The sequence below is a fragment of the Bombina bombina genome, chromosome 4 (assembly GCF_027579735.1).
Source record: "Bombina bombina isolate aBomBom1 chromosome 4, aBomBom1.pri, whole genome shotgun sequence".
NCBI classification, from domain to species: Eukaryota; Metazoa; Chordata; class Amphibia; order Anura; family Bombinatoridae; genus Bombina; species Bombina bombina.
Window position 1 is genome coordinate 1,240,991,454 of NC_069502.1, and position 19,525 is coordinate 1,241,010,978.

The 19,525-nt window shown below is 37.4% G+C and overlaps 1 protein-coding gene across 1 annotated transcript in view; it reads left to right on the forward strand.

Moving 5' to 3' along the window:
- The window catches only part of LOC128658296 (TRPM8 channel-associated factor homolog), a 261,422-nt gene that overhangs the window by 49,220 nt on the left and 192,677 nt on the right, over positions 1-19,525 (forward strand). Inside the window, exon 3 of the mRNA XM_053712830.1 lies at positions 13,621-14,234. Within this exon, the coding sequence (XP_053568805.1) occupies positions 13,621-14,234 (614 nt within the window). The remainder of the gene's footprint in view (positions 1-13,620; positions 14,235-19,525) is intronic.

Consider the following 19,525-nt stretch of genomic DNA (forward strand, 5'->3'; position numbering starts at 1 on the left):
GTATGATGTATGTATGATGGATATATGTATGTATGATGTATGTATGTATGATGGATGTATGTGTATGTATGATGTATGCATGCATGTATGATGTATGATGGATGTATGCATGTATTTATGATGTATGTATGATGTATGCATGTATGTATGATGTATGTATGATTTATGCATGTATGTATGCATGTATGTATGATGGATGTATGTATAATGGATGTATGTATGCATGTATGATGTATGCATGTATGTATGATGTATGCATGCATGTATGATGTATGCATGCATGTATGATGTATGCATGTATGTATGATGTATGCATGCATGTATGATGTATGCATGTATGTATGATGTATGTATGTATGTATGATGTATGTATGTATGTATGCTGTATGTATGTATGTGTGATGGATGGATGTATGATGGATGTATTTATGTATGATGTATGTATGTATGTATGTATGATGTATGCATGCATGTATGATGTATGTATGTATGCTGTATGCATGTATGTGTGATGGATGGATGTATGATGGATGTATGTATGTATGTATGATGTATGTATGATTTATGTATGATGGATGTATGTATAACGGATGTATGTATGTATGATGTATGCATGTATGTATGATGTATGTATGTATGATGGATGTATGTATGTATGATGTATGATGTATGTATGTATGTATGATGTATGTATGATTTATGCATGTATGTATGCATGTATGTATGATGGATGTATGTATAATGGATGTATGGATGTATGATGTATGCATGTATGTATGATGTATGCATGTATGCATAATGGATGTATGTATGATGTATGCATGTATGTATGATGTATGTATGTGTGTATGATGTATGTATGATGTATGCATGTATGATGTATGTATGTATGATGTATGTATGATGGATGTATGTTGGATGGATGATGTATGTATGATGTATGTATGATGGATGTATGTATAATGTATGTATGGATGTATGTATGATGTATGATGTATGTATGTATGATGTATGATGTATGTATGATAGATGTATCTATGTATGATGTATGCATGTATGTATGATGAATGTATGATTTATGCATGTATGTATGATGTATGTATGATTTATGCATGTATGTATGATGTATGTATGTATGTATGTATGATGTATGTATGTATGTATGATGTATGATGTATGCATGCATGTATGCATGTATGTATGATGTATGCATGCATGTATGATGTATGATTTATGTATGTATGTATGCTGTATGCATGTATGTGTGATGGATGGATGTATGATGGATGTATTTATGTATGATGTATGATGGATGTATGATGTATGTATGATTTATGCATGTATGTATGTATGCATGTATGTATGTATGATGGATGTATGTATGATGTATGGATGTATGATGTATGCATGTATGCATAATGGATGTATGTATGATGTATGCATGTATGTATGATGTATGTATCTGTGTATGATGTATGCATGTATGTATGATGTATGCATGTATGTATGTATGATGGATGTATGATGGATGTATGTTGGATGGATGATGTATGTATGATGTATGCATGGATGTATGTATGATGTATGTATGATGGATGTATGTATAATGTATGTATGTATGTATGATGTATGATGTATGTATGAATGATGTATACATGTATGTATGATGTATGTATGTATGATGTATGCATGTATGTATGTATGATAGATGTATCTATGTATGATGTATGTATGTATGTATGATGGATGTATGTATGATGGATGTATGTATGATGTATGTATGATGTATGCATGTATGTGTGATGGATGTATGTGTGATGGATGGATGTATGATGTATGCATGTATGTATGATGTATGTATGATTTATGCATGTATGTATGCATGTATGATGGATGTATGTATAAGGGATGTATGTATGTATGATGTATGCATGTATGTATGTCTGTATGTATGTATGATGTATGCATGTATGTATGATGTATGTATGATGGATGTATGTGTATGTATGATGTATGCATGCATGTATGATGTATGATGGATGTATGCATGTATGTATGATGTATGTATGTATGATGTATGCATGTATGTATGTATGATGTATGTATGATTTATGCATGTATGTATGCATGTATGTATGATGGATGTATGTATGTATGATGTATGCATGTATGTATGATGTATGCATGTATGTATGATGTATGTATGTATGATGTATGCATGTATGTATGATGTATGTATGATGGATGATGTATGTATGATAGATGTATCTATGTATGATGTACGATGTATGTATGTATGTATGATGTATGTATGATAGATGTATGATGTATGTATGTATGTATGATGTATGTATGTATGTATGATGTATGATGTATGCATGCATGTATGATGTATGCATGCATGTATGATGTATGCATGTATGTATGATGTATGCATGCATGTATGATGTATGATTTATGTATGTATGTATGTATGTATGTATGCTGTATGCATGTATGTGTGATGGATGGATGTATGATGGATGTATTTATGTATGATGTATGATGGATGTATGATGTATGTATGATTTATGCATGTATGTATGTATGCATGTATGTATGATGTATGTATGTATGATGTATGGATGTATGATGTATGCATGTATGCATAATGGATGTATGTATGATGTATGCATGTATGTATGATGTATGTATGTGTGTATGATGTATGCATGTATGTATGATGTATGCATGTATGTATGTATGATGGATGTATGATGGATGTATGTTGGATGGATGATGTATGTATGATGTATGCATGGATGTATGTATGATGTATGTATGATGGATGTATGTAGTATGTATGTATGTATGTATGTATGTATGATGTATGATGTATGTATGAATGATGTATACATGTATGTATGATGTATGTATGTATGTATGATGTATGCATGTATGTATGTATGATAGATGTATCTATGTATGATGTATGTATGTATGTATGTATGATGGATGTATGTATGATGGATGGATGTATGATGTATGTATGATGTATGCATGTATGTGTGATGGATGTATGTGTGATGGATGTATGTATGATGTATGCATGTATGTATGATGTATGTATGATTTATGCATGTATGTATGCATGTATGATGGATGTATGTATAAGGGATGTATGTATGTATGATGTATGCATGTATGTATGTCTGTATGTATGATGTATGCATGTATGTATGATGTATGTATGATGGATATATGTATGTATGATGTATGTATGTATGATGGATGTATGTGTATGTATGATGTATGCATGCATGTATGATGTATGATGGATGTATGCATGTATGTATGATGTATGTATTATGATGTATGCATGTATGTATGTATGATGTATGTATGATTTATGCATGTATGTATGCATGTATGTATGATGGATGTATGCATGTATGTATGATGTATGTATGTATGATGTATGCATGTATGTATGATGTATGTATGATGTATGCATGCATGTATGATGTATGCATGCATGTATGATGTATGTATGTATGTATGTATGTATGTATGTATGTATGCTGTATGCATGTATGTGTGATGGATGGATGTATGATGGATGTATTTATGTATGATGTATGCATGTATGTATGATGTATGTATGATTTATGCATGTATGTATGCATGTATGTATGATGGATGGATGTATAATGGATGTATGTATGTATGATGTATGCATGTATGTATGATGTATGTATGATGGATGGATGTATGTATGATGTATGCATGTATGTATGATGTATGCATGTATGTATGATGGATGGATGTATGATGTATGTATGTATGTATGATGTATGCATGTATGATGGATGTATGTATGTATGTATGATGTATGCATGTATGTATGATGTATGTATGATGTATGTATAATGTATGTATGTATGTATGATGGATGTATGCATGTATGTATGATGTATGTATGATGTATGCATGTATGTATGATGTATGCATGCATGTATGATGTATGATGTATGATGTATGTATGTATGATGGATGTATGTATGATTGATGTATGTATGATGTATGCATGTATGTATGATGTATGTATGTATGATGTATGTATGTATGATGCATGTATGTATGTATGATGTATGTATGTATGATATATGCATGCATGTATGATGTATGTATGTATGCTGTATGCATGTATGTGTGATGGATGTATGATGGATGTATTTATGTATGATGTATGCATGTATGTATGATGTATGTATGATTTATGCATGTATGTATGCATGTATGTATGATGGATGTATGTATAATGGATGTATGTATGTATGTATGTATGTATGATGTATGCATGTATGTATGATGCATGTATGTATGATGGATGGATGGATGTATGTATGATGTATGTATGTATGATGTATGCATGTATGTATGATGTATGTATGTATGATGGATGGATGTATGTATGTATGATGTATGCATGTATTTATGCATGTATGTATGTATGTATGATGTATGCATGTATGTATGATGTATGCATGTATGTATGATGTATGTATGATTTATGCATGTATGTATGATGTATGTATGATGTATGTATGTATGATGTATGATGTATGCATGCATGTATGATGTATGCATGTATGTATGATGTATGCATGCATGTATGATGTATGATTTATGTATGTATGTATGTATGTATGTATGCTGTATGCATGTATGTGTGATGGATGGATGTATGATGGATGTATTTATGTATGATGTATGATGGATGTATGATGGATGTATGATTTATGCATGTATGTATGCATGTATGTATGATGGATGTATGTATGATGTATGGATGTATGATGTATGCATGTATGCATAATGGATGTATGCATGATGTATGTATGTGTGTATGATGTATGCATGTATGTATGATGGATGTATGTTGGATGGATGATGTATGTATGATGTATGCATGGATGTATGTATGATGTATGTATGATGGATGTATGTATAATGTATGTATGTATGTATGTATGATGTATGATGTATGTATGAATGATGCATACATGTATGTATGATGTATGTATGTATGATGTATGCATGTATGTATGATAGATGTATCTATGTATGATGTATGTATGATGGATGTATGTATGATGGATGTATGTATGATGTATGTATGATGTATGCATGTATGTGTGATGGATGGATGTATGTATGATGTATGCATGTATGTATGATGTATGTATGATTTATGCATGTATGTATGCATGTATGATGGATGTATGTATAAGGGATGTATGTATGTATGTATGATGTATGCATGTATGTATGTCTGTATGTATGATGTATGCATGTATGTATGATGTATGTATGATGGATATATGTATGTATGATGTATGTATGTGTATGTATGATGTATGCATGCATGTATGATGTATGATGGATGTATGCATGTATGTATGATGTATGTATGTATGATGTATGCATGTATGATGTATGTATGATTTATGCATGTATGTATGCATGTATGTATGATGGATGTATGTATGATGTATGCATGTATGTATGATGTATGCATGTATGTATGATGTATGTATGTATGATGTATGCATGTATGTATGATGGATGTATGTATGATGTATGCATGTATGTATGATGTATGCATGTATGTATGATGTATGTATGTATGATGTATGCATGTATGTATGATGTATGTATGATGTATGCATGCATGTATGATGTATGCATGCATGTATGATGTATGTATGTATGTATGTATGCTGTATGCATGTATGTGTGATGGATGGATGTATGATGGATGTATTTATGTATGATGTATGTATGATTTATGCATGTATGTATGCATGTATGTATGATGGATGTATGTATAATGGATGTATGTATGTATGATGTATGCATGTATGTATGATGTATGTATGATGGATGTATGTATGTATGATGTATGCATGTATGTATGATGTATGCATGTATGTATGATGTATGTATGTATGATGGATGTATGTATGTATGTATGATGTATGCATGTATGTATGATGTATGCATGTATGATGGATGTATGTATGTATGTATGATGTATGCATGTATGTATGATGTATGTATGATGTATGTATGTATGATGGATGTATGCATGTATGTATGATGTATGTATGATGTATGCATGTATGTATGATGTATGCATGTATGTATGATGTATGCATGCATGTATGATGTATGTATGATGTATGTATGTATGATGTATGTATGTATGATGTATGTATGTATGATTGATGTATGTATGTATGATGTATGTATGATGTATGCATGTATGTATGATGTATGTATGTATGATGAATGTATGTATGTATGATGCATGTATGTATGTATGATGTATGTATGTATGATATATGCATGCATGTATGATGTATGTATGCTGTATGCATGTATGTGTGATGGATGGATGTATGATGGATGTATTTATGTATGATGTATGCATGTATGTATGATGTATGTATGATTTATGCATGTATGTATGCATGTATGTATGATGGATGTATGTATAATGTATGTATGTATGTATGTATGTATGTATGTATGATGTATGCATGTATGTATGATGTATGTATGTCTGATGGATGTATGTATGTATGTATGATGTATGTATGTATGATGTATGCATGTATGTATGATGTATGTATGTATGATGGATGTATGTATGTATGTATGTATGATGTATGCATGTATTTATGCATGTATGTATGTATGATGTATGCATGTATGTATGATGTATGCATGTATGTATGATGGATGTATGTATGCATGTATGTATGATGGATGTATGATGGATGTATGTATGTATGATGTATGTATGTATGTATGATGGATGTATGTATGTATGATGTATGCATGTATGTATGATGTATGCATGTATGTATGTATGATGTATGTATGTATGTATGATGTATGTATGTATGTATGTATGTATGTATGTATGATGTATGCATGTATGTATGATGTATGTATGATGGATGGATGTATGTATGTATGATGGATGGATGTATGTATGTATGATGGATGCATGTATGTATGTATGATGTATGCATGTATGTATGTATGATGTATGTATGTATGATGTATGTATGTATGATGTATGCATGTATGTATGATGTATGCATGTATATAATGAGTTTGGAAGTTCTAGAGCAGTGCTAATCTTTGCCGAAAATGTTACTAATCTGTGATCAATCAATTGATTCTTCCTATAGAAATAAGCATAACCCAGGAGTATGGGTTTAAGTTATGCTGTGCTGTGTTAGCTGCAGAAACTTTTTGTTGTGTTGACATACTTGATACTTGTTTAAATTATTAACAGAGAACTTTTAAAGTTTTTATATTGGGTAATATGTGCAATACAGCTATTACAGTTTACAGTTTTGTTTTTTTATATTTTAAAGTTGCACTCTGTTTGTTTATTAAACTTGGTTTTATTTAATTTTAAGTTTAATAAAGATGTTATATATCACAACGTCTAAATGTGTGTCTGTATTGCATGTTTAAACCTTAATACCATAAATATTAACAGGTGTTAAGTTTACTCCTGGAGTATATAATCAGTTTGCAAATTATAGAGAAATGCTTAAATAATGCATTACACTTTAACTAAACCCCTTAGATTTTAGTAGACTAAAACTAAACTAAAACAAAAACAATTCAGATGACTAAAATACGACTAAAACTAAGACTAAATTGAAATTTGCTGTCAAAATTAACGCTGATGTATGTATGATGGATGGATGTATGTTGGATGGATGATGTATTTATGATGGATGTATGTATGATGTATTTATGATGGATGGATGTATGATGGATGGATGTATGATGGATGGATGTATGATGGATGGATGGATGTATGATGGATGTATTATGGATTTATGATGGATGTATGATGGATGGATGATGCATGTATGTTGGATGGATGATGCATGTATGTTGGATGGATGATGCATGTATGATGGATGGATGATGGATGGATGTATGATGGATGTATGATGGATGTATGTATGTTAGATGTATGATGGATGGATGTATGTTGGATGTATGATGGATGTATGATGGATGGATGTATGATGGATGGATGTATGATGGATGTATGATGGATGTATGTATGTTGGATGTATTTATGATGGATGGATGATGGATGGATGATGGATGTATGTATGTTGGATGTATTTATGATGGATGTATGATGGATGTATGTATGATGGATGGATTATGTATTTATGTTGGATGTATGTATTATGGATGGATGTATGATGGATGGATGTATGATGAATGGATGGATGATGTATTTATGTTGGATGGATGTATGATGGATGGATGTATGATGGATGGATGATGTATTTATGTTGGATGGATGTATGATGTATGGATGTATGATGGATGGATGATGTATTTATGTTGGATGTATGTATGATGGATGTATGATGGATGGATGATGTATTTATGTTGGATGTATGTATGATGTGTGTATGTATGATGTATGTATGATGTATTTATGTTGGATGGATGATGGCTGGATGTATGATGGATGTATGATGGATGTATGTATGATGGATGGATGATGTATTTATGTTGGATGGATGTATGATGGATGTATGATGGATGGATGTATGATGGATGGATGTATGATGGATGGATGTATGTATGATGGATGTATGATGGATGGATGTATGATGGATGGATGTATGTATGATGGATGTATGATGGATGGATGTATGATGGATGGATGATGTATTTATGTTGGATGGATGTATGATGTATGTATGATGGATGTATGTATGATGGATGTATGATGGACGGATGATGTATTTATGTTGGATGTATGTATGATGTGTGTATGTATGATGTATTTATGTTGGATGGATGGATGGATGATGGATGATCTATGTATGATGGATAAATGGATGCGTGTATGTGTGTATATATATATATATATATATATATATATATATATATATATATATATATATACACATACACATACATACACATACACACACAATGTATGTATGATGTATGCATGGATGTATGTATGATGTATGCATGGATGTATGTTGGATGGATGTATGTATGATGTATGTATGTATGCATGGATGTATGTATGATGGATGGATGATGGATGGATGTATGCATGATGTATGTATGATGAATGTATGTATGTTGGATGTATTTATGATGGATGGATGTATGTATGATGAATGTATGTATGTTGGATGTATTTATGATGGATGTATGTATGTATGATGGATGTATGTATGATGGATGTATGTATGATGGATGGATGATGTATTTATGTTGGATGGATGTATGATGGATGATGGTATGATGGATGGATGATGTATTTAAGTTGGATGGATGTATGATGTGTGTATGTATGATGTATGTATGTATGATGTATTTATGTTGGATGTATGTATGATGGATGATCTATGTATGATGGATAAATGGATGTGTGTTTGTGTGTATATATATATATATATATATATATATATATATATATATATATATATATATATATATATACACACATATATATATTTGAGCTGCAAACAGAGGCAGAAAGTGGGGGGAAAATATGTTTAAAAGGACCACAAGACTTCCAAATTACCTCCCCAGTTAGGTAATATACAAAACTACTTATGATCATGGACAGACATTGGAGTCATAAATTAAGTTTATATCAGAAAGCTCTCAATATGGATGTGAGCTAACGATGGCTGATGTTACTGGCAATTACTATAATACTGGTGGGATAAGGCTGATCTGCTGGATGTCAATTACTGCAATTCAGGTGGAATGGCTTTGTATGCGGGAAAATTATTAGAATGGCAAATAATTAATATTTAATTAAAAAAAAGAAGATGGAGGGAAGACAACCAGTGATGTAAGTCCATCCAAAGGAATTAGGAAAACTACTACAAAGAGACAGGTAAAGGGAAGAAAATACATGAACTATAAGAGTGAATTTGTGTTTTTAAGATTTTCTTTTTTATATACTTTAATTCCTCTATTTAAAGCCAAGACTATACCAACCTCTGCTGGCTTTAAAATGGAAGTATCTAACTCAATCTACCTACGCAAGTTGCGCAGTACTATGCAACGTTTGTAAGGAGATTGCAATTTAACTCCTCCTCCGTCGGTTTTCACTGATGTCCATCCAGGCACTGTAGGGAGTTGCGGAGTAACGGGGGTGACACCATCAGAGGAGATTAATTCCTAATTGATGGTGTCAAAGACCACCAACATCTTCTCTGTAACAGTGTCTAATACACAGGAAGCAGACCAGACACACATGGTATAGAGAGACAGTAACAGTGTGTAATACACAGGAAGTAGACCAGACACACATGGTATAGAGAGACAGTAACAGTCTAATACACAGGAAGCAGACCAGACACACACATGGTATAGAGAGACAGTAACAATGTAATACACAGGAAGCAGACCAGACACACATGGTATAGAGAGACAGTAACAGAGTGTAATACACAGGAAGCAGACCAGACACACATGGTATAGAGAGACAGTAACAGTGTAATACACAGGAAGTAGACCAGACACACATGGTATAGAGAGACAGTAACAGTCTAATACACAGGAAGCAGACCAGACACACACATGGTATAGAGAGACAGTAACAATGTAATACACAGGAAGCAGACCAGACACACATGGTATAGAGAGACAGTAACAGTGTAATACACAGGAAGCAGACCAGACACACACATGGTATAGAGAGACAGTAACAATGTGTAATACACAGGAAGCAGACCAGACACACATGGCATAGAGAGACAGTAACAGTGTGTAGTACACAGAAGGCAGACCAGACACACATGGTATAGAGAGACAGTAACAGAGTGTAATACACAGGAAGCAGACCAGACACACATGGTATAGAGAGACAGTAACAGTGTGTAGTACACAGGAAGCAGACCAGACACACATGGTATAGAGAGACAGTAACAGTGTGTAATACACAGGAGCAGACCACACACACATGGTATAGAGAGACAGTAACAGTGTGTAATACACAGGAAGCAGACCAGACACACATGGTATAGAGAGACAGTAACAGTGTGTAATACACAGGAAGCAGACCAGGCACACATGGTATAGAGAGACAGTAACAATGTGTAATACACAGGAAGCAGACCAGACACACATGGTATAGAGAGACAGTAACAGTGTAATACACAGGAAGCAGACCAGACACACATGGTATAGAGAAACAGTAACAATGTGTAATACACAGGAAGCAGACCAGACACACATGGTATAGAGAGACAGTAACAGAGTGTAATACACAGGAAGCAGACCAGACACACATGGTATAGAGAGACAGTAACAATGTGTAATACACAGGAAGCAGACCAGACACACATGGTATAGAGAGACAGTAACAATGTGTAATACACAGGAAGCAGACCAGACACACATGGTATAGAGAAACAGTAACAATGTGTAATACACAGGAAGTAGACCAGACACACATGGTATAGAGAGACAGTAACAATGTGTAATACACAGGAAGCAGACCAGACACACATGGCATAGAGAGACAGTAACAGTGTGTAGTACACAGAAGGCAGACCAGACACACATGGTATAGAGAGACAGTAACAGAGTGTAATACACAGGAAGCAGACCAGACACACATGGTATAGAGAGACAGTAACAGTGTGTAGTACACAGGAAGCAGACCAGACACACATGGTATAGAGAGACAGTAACAGTGTAATACACAGGAAGCAGACCAGACACACATGGTATAGAGAGACAGTAACAGTGTGTAGTACACAGGAAGCAGACCAGACACACATGGTATAGAGAGACAGTAACAGTGTAATACACAGGAAGCAGACCAGACACACATGGTATAGAGAGACAGTAACAGTGTGTAATACACAGGAGCAGACCACACACACATGGTATAGAGAGACAGTAACAGTGTGTAATACACAGGAAGCAGACCAGACACACATGGTATAGAGAGACAGTAACAGTGTGTAATACACAGGAAGCAGACCAGGCACACATGGTATAGAGAGACAGTAACAATGTGTAATACACAGGAAGCAGACCAGACACACATGGTATAGAGAGACAGTAACAGTGTAATACACAGGAAGCAGACCAGACACACATGGTATAGAGAAACAGTAACAATGTGTAATACACAGGAAGCAGACCAGACACACATGGTATAGAGAGACAGTAACAGAGTGTAATACACAGGAAGCAGACCAGACACACATGGTATAGAGAGACAGTAACAATGTGTAATACACAGGAAGCAGACCAGACACACATGGTATAGAGAGACAGTAACAATGTGTAATACACAGGAAGCAGACCAGACACACATGGTATAGAGAAACAGTAACAATGTGTAATACACAGGAAGTAGACCAGACACACATGGTATAGAGAGACAGTAACAATGTAATACACAGGAAGCAGACCAGGCACACATGGTATAGAGAGACAGTAACAGTGTAATACACAGGAAGCAGACCAGGCACACATGGTATAGAGAGACAGTAACAGTGTGTAATACACAGGAAGCAGACCAGACACACATGGTATAGAGAGACAGTAACAGAGTGTAATACACAGGAAGCAGACCAGACACACATGGTATAGAGAGACAGTAACAATGTGTAATACACAGGAAGCAGACCAGACACACATGGTATAGAGAGACAGTAACAATGTGTAATACACAGGAAGCAGACCAGACACACATGGTATAGAGAGACAGTAACAATGTGTAATACACAGGAAGCAGACCAGACACACATGGTATAGAGAGACAGTAACAGAGTGTAATACACAGGAAGCAGACCAGACACACATGGTATAGAGAGACAGTAACAATGTGTAATACACAGGAAGCAGACCAGACACACATGGTATAGAGAGACAGTAACAATGTGTAATACACAGGAAGCAGACCAGACACACATGGTATAGAGAGACAGTAACAATGTGTAATACACAGGAAGCAGACCAGACACACATGGTATAGAGAGACAGTAACAATGTGTAATACACAGGAAGCAGACCAGACACACATGGTATAGAGAGACAGTAACAGAGTGTAATACACAGGAAGCAGACCAGACACACATGGTATAGAGAGACAGTAACAATGTGTAATACACAGGAAGCAGACCAGACACACATGGTATAGAGAGACAGTAACAATGTGTAATACACAGGAAGCAGACCAGACACACATGGTATAGAGAGACAGTAACAATGTGTAATACACAGGAAGCAGACCAGACACACATGGTATAGAGAGACAGTAACAATGTGTAATACACAGGAAGCAGACCAGACACACATGGTATAGAGAGACAGTAACAGAGTGTAATACACAGGAATAAAATACTTTACACTAGTTTTGTTGTTTACATAATATTCTTTACATGTATCTGTCATTTTTAGCTTTATAATGAATATTATTCTCCTAATTGGCAAGTAATACATTTACTAATGACTTTTTTTTATTTTGTCATTTTACAACTAATATTGCTGCTGTTTCCGGACTAAATGCATGTATTTGTTTTACAGGAAATGGCTGGAAATGTCCCCACTGTACAAGTTTATTACAAGGCCCTTGTGGATGGTATTAAGTCTTTAGATTTTGAGAACATAATACCTTGTACTCTGCAACTATTAACTGAGAAGGCATTTGCATTGCTTGTAAATAGTGCTGGGAAAACCCTGATTGCTGCCTCACAACATGGTAGTGGAAGAGTGATTGTTCTCCCCAATAAAGAGTGTCTCAACATCCCCTCGTTCCAACCATTCTTCCAAAATGCTGTGAGTTGGTTAAAGCCCCCCAGTGTCCCTGAGGTCGGGGTGCAGTCGTCGTTTGCCTCTCTGGCTGAGTTCCTCACCAGTAAAGGTCACAAAGTCCAGACCAGTGACACAATTAACGAGTCATATGGTGTTTACTGCACACATGCTGATGACCAATCCCAAACTAAGGATCTTGTAGATTTTATAAAGCATGGCGGAGGTCTCCTTATCGCAGGACAACCGGATACCAGCAGTTCTGATGTGTTTAATTCCTATCCTGGGAATAAAGTAGCAGGAGTTGCTGGAATCTACTTCTCCAACAGTTATTCTACAGCTGGAAGTTACCCAGTCACAGAAAACTTACCGTACCCTCTGCTAGATGTGTAAGTACATTGTTACACACTGTACAAACAGTACAATTAGTCATTGGGCAGGTTTTACAGATATAAACTGGTAAATAAAAACAAACAAATATCTCTAGTTCTGAGAGCTAAGTAATCTCTCAAACACAAACAAAAAAAAGCCATTGGAAAAGTAATGAAAAATAGGAAATTTGCAACCCCTTGAAACATGAATTGTAAAAATAAGCTGCATTATTTACACACACCTAGATTTAGAGTTTTGCGTTAGAAAGGGTGCGTTAGCTACGCGTGTTTTTTTCCCCCCGCACCTTTTAAACAATGCTGGTATTGAGAGTTCTCTGAAGGGCTGCGTTAGGCTCCAAAAAGGGAGCGTAGAGCATAATTTACCGCCACTTCAACTCTCAATACCAGCGTTGCTTACAGACGCGGCCAGCTTAAAAAACGTGCTCGTGCACGATTCCCCCATAGGAAACAATGGGACAATTTGAGCTGAAAAAAAAGCAGCCCCATTGTTTCCTATGGGGAAACACTTCCTAAGTCTACACCTAAGGCCCTAACATGAACCCCGAGTCTAAACACCCCTAATCTTACACTTATTAACCTCTAATCTGCCGCCCCTGCTATCGCTGACCCCTGCATTACACTTTTAACCCCTAATCTGCCACTCCGGACACCGCCGCAACCTACATTATCCCTATGTACCCCTAATCTGCTGCCCCTAACATCGCCGACACCTAAGGTGACCAGACGTCCCCGATTTCCGGGGACAGTCCCCGAATTGAGGAGACTGTCCCCGGCAAAATTATGTCCCCGAATTTGTCCCCGGCCCCTTTTCATTGTCCCCAGTGTTCTATCTAATCTCTAAAGTAGTAAATCACTGTCTTACTCCTTAACTGGTAGCTGCTGTCTGTTACTAAGCAGTGGGAGGAGCGTACAGGTAGCGCAGTGCGCACGCAAGTAGGAGGGAAGAGACTGAGCCGCACGCAAGTAGGAGGGAAGAGACTGAGCCGCACACTCACACAGTACAAATCCAGACAGTACTGCAGCGGCGCGCAAGTCAAGTCAGGCGGAGGGAAGACAGAGAGCAGACCAGACATTCCCACGCACAGAGTACAACTGGATCTAAGTTGCGGCGTGGTAAATCAGGAGGAAAGACTATGGTTATTTGCTCAGTCAGGTTTTATTTTATTGAGAAATGGGCAGGGGAGTGAATGCATTGCTGGGAAAAGTGCCACACGCACAGAGTACAATCGGACCTAAGTTGCGGCAAGCGTAAGTGGTAAGTCAGGAGGGAAGACTATAACATTTTAAGTTTTATTGAGAATGGGCAGGGGAGTGAATTCATTGCTGGGAAAAGTGCCATTTATATCAACATTCAGCAAAAGGGGAGCAATATGTTTAGGCACAGTACAACTCCTGACAACTCCTAAGTAAGTACTCACATCCGGCTGTATAATTCTATGTGCTCATCATTCACAGCACACACACACTGTAATACAGTGTTTTACTTGTCCCACTCGCACATTACCTTGCTTAATAATTTTTATTGGGCATTGTTTATAATTCTATGTGCTCATCATTCACAGCACACACACACACTGTAATACAGTGTTTTACTTGTACCACTCGCACATTACCTTGCTTAATAATTTTTATTGGGCATTGTTTATAATTCTATGTGCTCATCATTCACAGCACACACACACTGTAATACAGTGTTTTACTTGTACCACTCGCACATTACCTTGCTTAAAATTTTTTATTGGACATTATTATTACAGTGTGTGTGTGTAATAGCACAAAAACTACCCACATAAGATATGATAAAATAATATTAGGAAGGGACTCATGAGCTCAGCATAACCTATGGATAATCCCATACCCCCCCTCCCCACACACAAATTCTACTGAGTCTATCAGTTACATATGGTCCTGCAACTCAGCTATCTGCACTAAGCATTGGGAGCTCTAATCCAGTGTTTTTCAACCAGTGTGCCGTGAGAGATCCTCAGGTGTGCCACGGCAGACTGACAACAGTGTGACATATTTTTTAAACTTTGCTTGTTTTTTACTCCCAGTGCAGGGGTAGTTTGTAGGAGGCATGGCATAACAGCACAATACATACAGTATGTGTGTGTGTATGTGTATATATATATATATATATGCTGTATTAGGCTACAATGTGTGATTTTTTAAAAATTTTGGGATGGTGGTGTGCCACAGGATTTTTTAATGTAAAAAAGTGTGCCACTGCAAAAAAAAGGTTAAAAATCACTGCTCTAATCTATGTTTACAACACTAGCAGATGCTGTTAAAGGGACAGTCTAGTATAAATTAAACTTTCATTATTCAGATATGACTTTTAATTTTAATGAACTTTCCAATTTACTTTTATCATCAAATTTGCTTTTTTCTCTTGGTATTCTTAGTTTAAACTAAACATAGGTAGGCTCATATGCTAATTTCTAAGCCTTTGATGGCTGCCTCTTATCACATGCTTTTTAAAGTGTCAGTAAACCTAAAAATAATGTTATATAATTCTGCACATAGTGCAGAATTATATAACATTATTTTACTGCTATGGTTATAAAACCCATTTTTCCCTTTTAATATTTAAAAAACATGCCGCTTTTACAGACCTGCTCTCTGCTCTCTGCTGAGCGGGTCTGTTTTTTTTAGTCAGCGCATCGGGCCAGCTGTATAGTCACAGCCCGGCCCAACCGCGCCATAAGACTAAGTGCAGCTCGCTCCTGCTGTCAGACAGAGCAGGCTGGCACATACATGATTAACACATGTCCTGCTATTTTGTCAGCAAATATATATGTAAAATCTTTTCTTCCTTTGTAATTAACTTTCTCTTTTTCCTTCCTCCTGGTTTCTACTCAGCTATTTTCCTTCCTGTCTGTTTTTTTATGCCTTTTTGGCCCTCCATTTTTTTCCCACTGATATATATATATATATATATATATATATATATATATATATATATATATATATATATATATATATATATATATATATATATATATATGTGGCAAACCTAGCCACTTCTGGACTATAACGTAAGAAAGGTTGTCTGTGACAGACCCTTCGGTCAGGACTGAAAGTGTTAACTTTATTTTCTAACCACAAGTGGCTGGCTCCAGCTACAATCTAATTAATGCTTAGCATTCTATTGTTTGATCACCTCTAGAGAGAAAACGCCTAAGTGATAAGGAGAGTCAAGAGTGTCCTGTGGTTGAAGTGTTTAAGTAATATAATCCTATTGTATCATGTCAAGGGCGCTTCTCCCTTTTATCTAATGTACAACATTCTTTCAACCCCCATCTGGGGGGGGGGGGGTCAAAAACCTGTATAAATCTGTATGCTGCCTTCAAATAAAGTGTTATTCTGTTTAAAACCTGAAAACTGGCTGGGTTGTGAACTGCTGATTCCCTATGCAGGACATTGTTCCCTGGTGTTAACCCTTGGTATCCGGTTGGTACCGTTACAATTGGTGGCAAGCGACGGAATGAACCTTATCGCCCAGAAGAGCAACTACACAAGCCAGTAACCTCAGGAAGAGGGGGATTACTACAATACTGACTAAGATGGAAGGAGTACCAGGGACCGAAGTGAATGGAGATGGATTATTCTAAGCTAAAGAGACAAACGTAAAAGGAACTGCTAGAAGCCAGGGGAAAGATAGGCAGCAGCAAACCCAAGGCTATATTAATTGCTGAGCTGATGGAGGGAGACAGAGCTTGCAGCGCTACGCCTCCAGCAGCCATGGAGGAGACCCTATACCAGAGGGAAATGAGGACCAGGCTGGAATTTTTACCCCAACCTGTACCACGGGATATGCTATCCGTGGTAATGGCAGATGTGCAGGAGTACGTGATGGCACACAGTCCGCGGAATGCATCCTCCCGAGCAGAATCCATGTTGGACGCACTCAGCAACCCAGTAAGACCCAAAATCCCATACCATGCATTTAAAATGTTTTGTGAGGAGAAGGATGAGATTGATGGGTATTTACAGGATTTTGAGAGACTGTGCGAGTTACATGATTTGGAGCAGTCCGTATGGGTGCCGGTGCTAGCAGGCAAGCTAGCCGGTAGGGCAGCGGAAGCGTATCGCGCTGTACCCAGGGAGGACAGCAAGGATTACGCTAAAGTGAAGAGAGCGATCTTGGAAAGATATGCCATTACCTCAGAGGCATACCGGCGCAAGTTTAGAGGCCTGCGCAAGCCAGAAAGAGATTCCCATGCAGAGTGGGCCCACAAGCTGGATCAAGCATCTCAGGGGTGGATACAGGCCAGCCAAGCTACCACCATGGAAGAATTGCGACAACTGATGCTGTTGGAGCATTTCTTTAACGGCTTGTCCCCAGAAGCCCAAGAATGGGTGAGAGATCGAAAACCCCTCACCTTAACCGAAGCAGCCAGATTAGCAGACCAGCATTTTGATGCCAGGAGGCACCATGGACTACAGCCTAACAACGGACGGGCTAATATACAATGCCACACCTGCAAGCAGTGGGGACATATGGCACGTGAGTGCACCCAAAATCGGAGCAGACAAGCTTGGAACCAGGTCAGACAGAACCTGGCCCCAAGGGCGGCTGCTCACCATTACCAAACGGAGCCAGCCGCTCATGAGGTGTTGAGCACCCAAGCCGAGGAACCCCTGGGAATTCTGCATGAGGTGATGTCGGTCCAGGGACTTCGGGATTCGGGAGCTACTTTAACCCTGATAGCTCCCCATTTGGTGCCGGATACAGCACCCACTGGCGGATCCATGGCAGTACGAGGGCAGGGGGAGCAGTATACCGATTGCCCACTGCTAGAGTGGAGTACAGACCCCCAATCACCCCAGCAGCTGCCAGTTACCAACCCCCGGCGCACCGCTATACCACACGGCCTCCGGCCACGAACTACCCTCAGAGAGCCCGGTTCAATTCGCGGGGCTACTCACAACCTATTCGGTGCTTTGGATGTAAGCAACTAGGGCACAAAAGACCAGAGTGTCCCCTAAATGCAGCGAATCAAGCACAGTCCTGGAGAAGACCCGCTGGCGGAATCCCACATAATCCTCAGCCTGTGGCCCGCTACGTAGAGGCGCCAGAATGCTGGGGCAGCCTACATGAAGCAGACCCCGTGCAAGCTGCCCACCGGAATAACCGGCAACGGGTTAAAGTGAATGGGCAGGAGGTCAGTTGTCTACGGGATACTGGTGCTACCATGACCTTGCTTCAAGAGAACTTGGTGCCTGAGAAACAGCACACTGGAGACACTGTGGCTGTGAGGGTAGCAGGGGGCACTGTGTTCCGC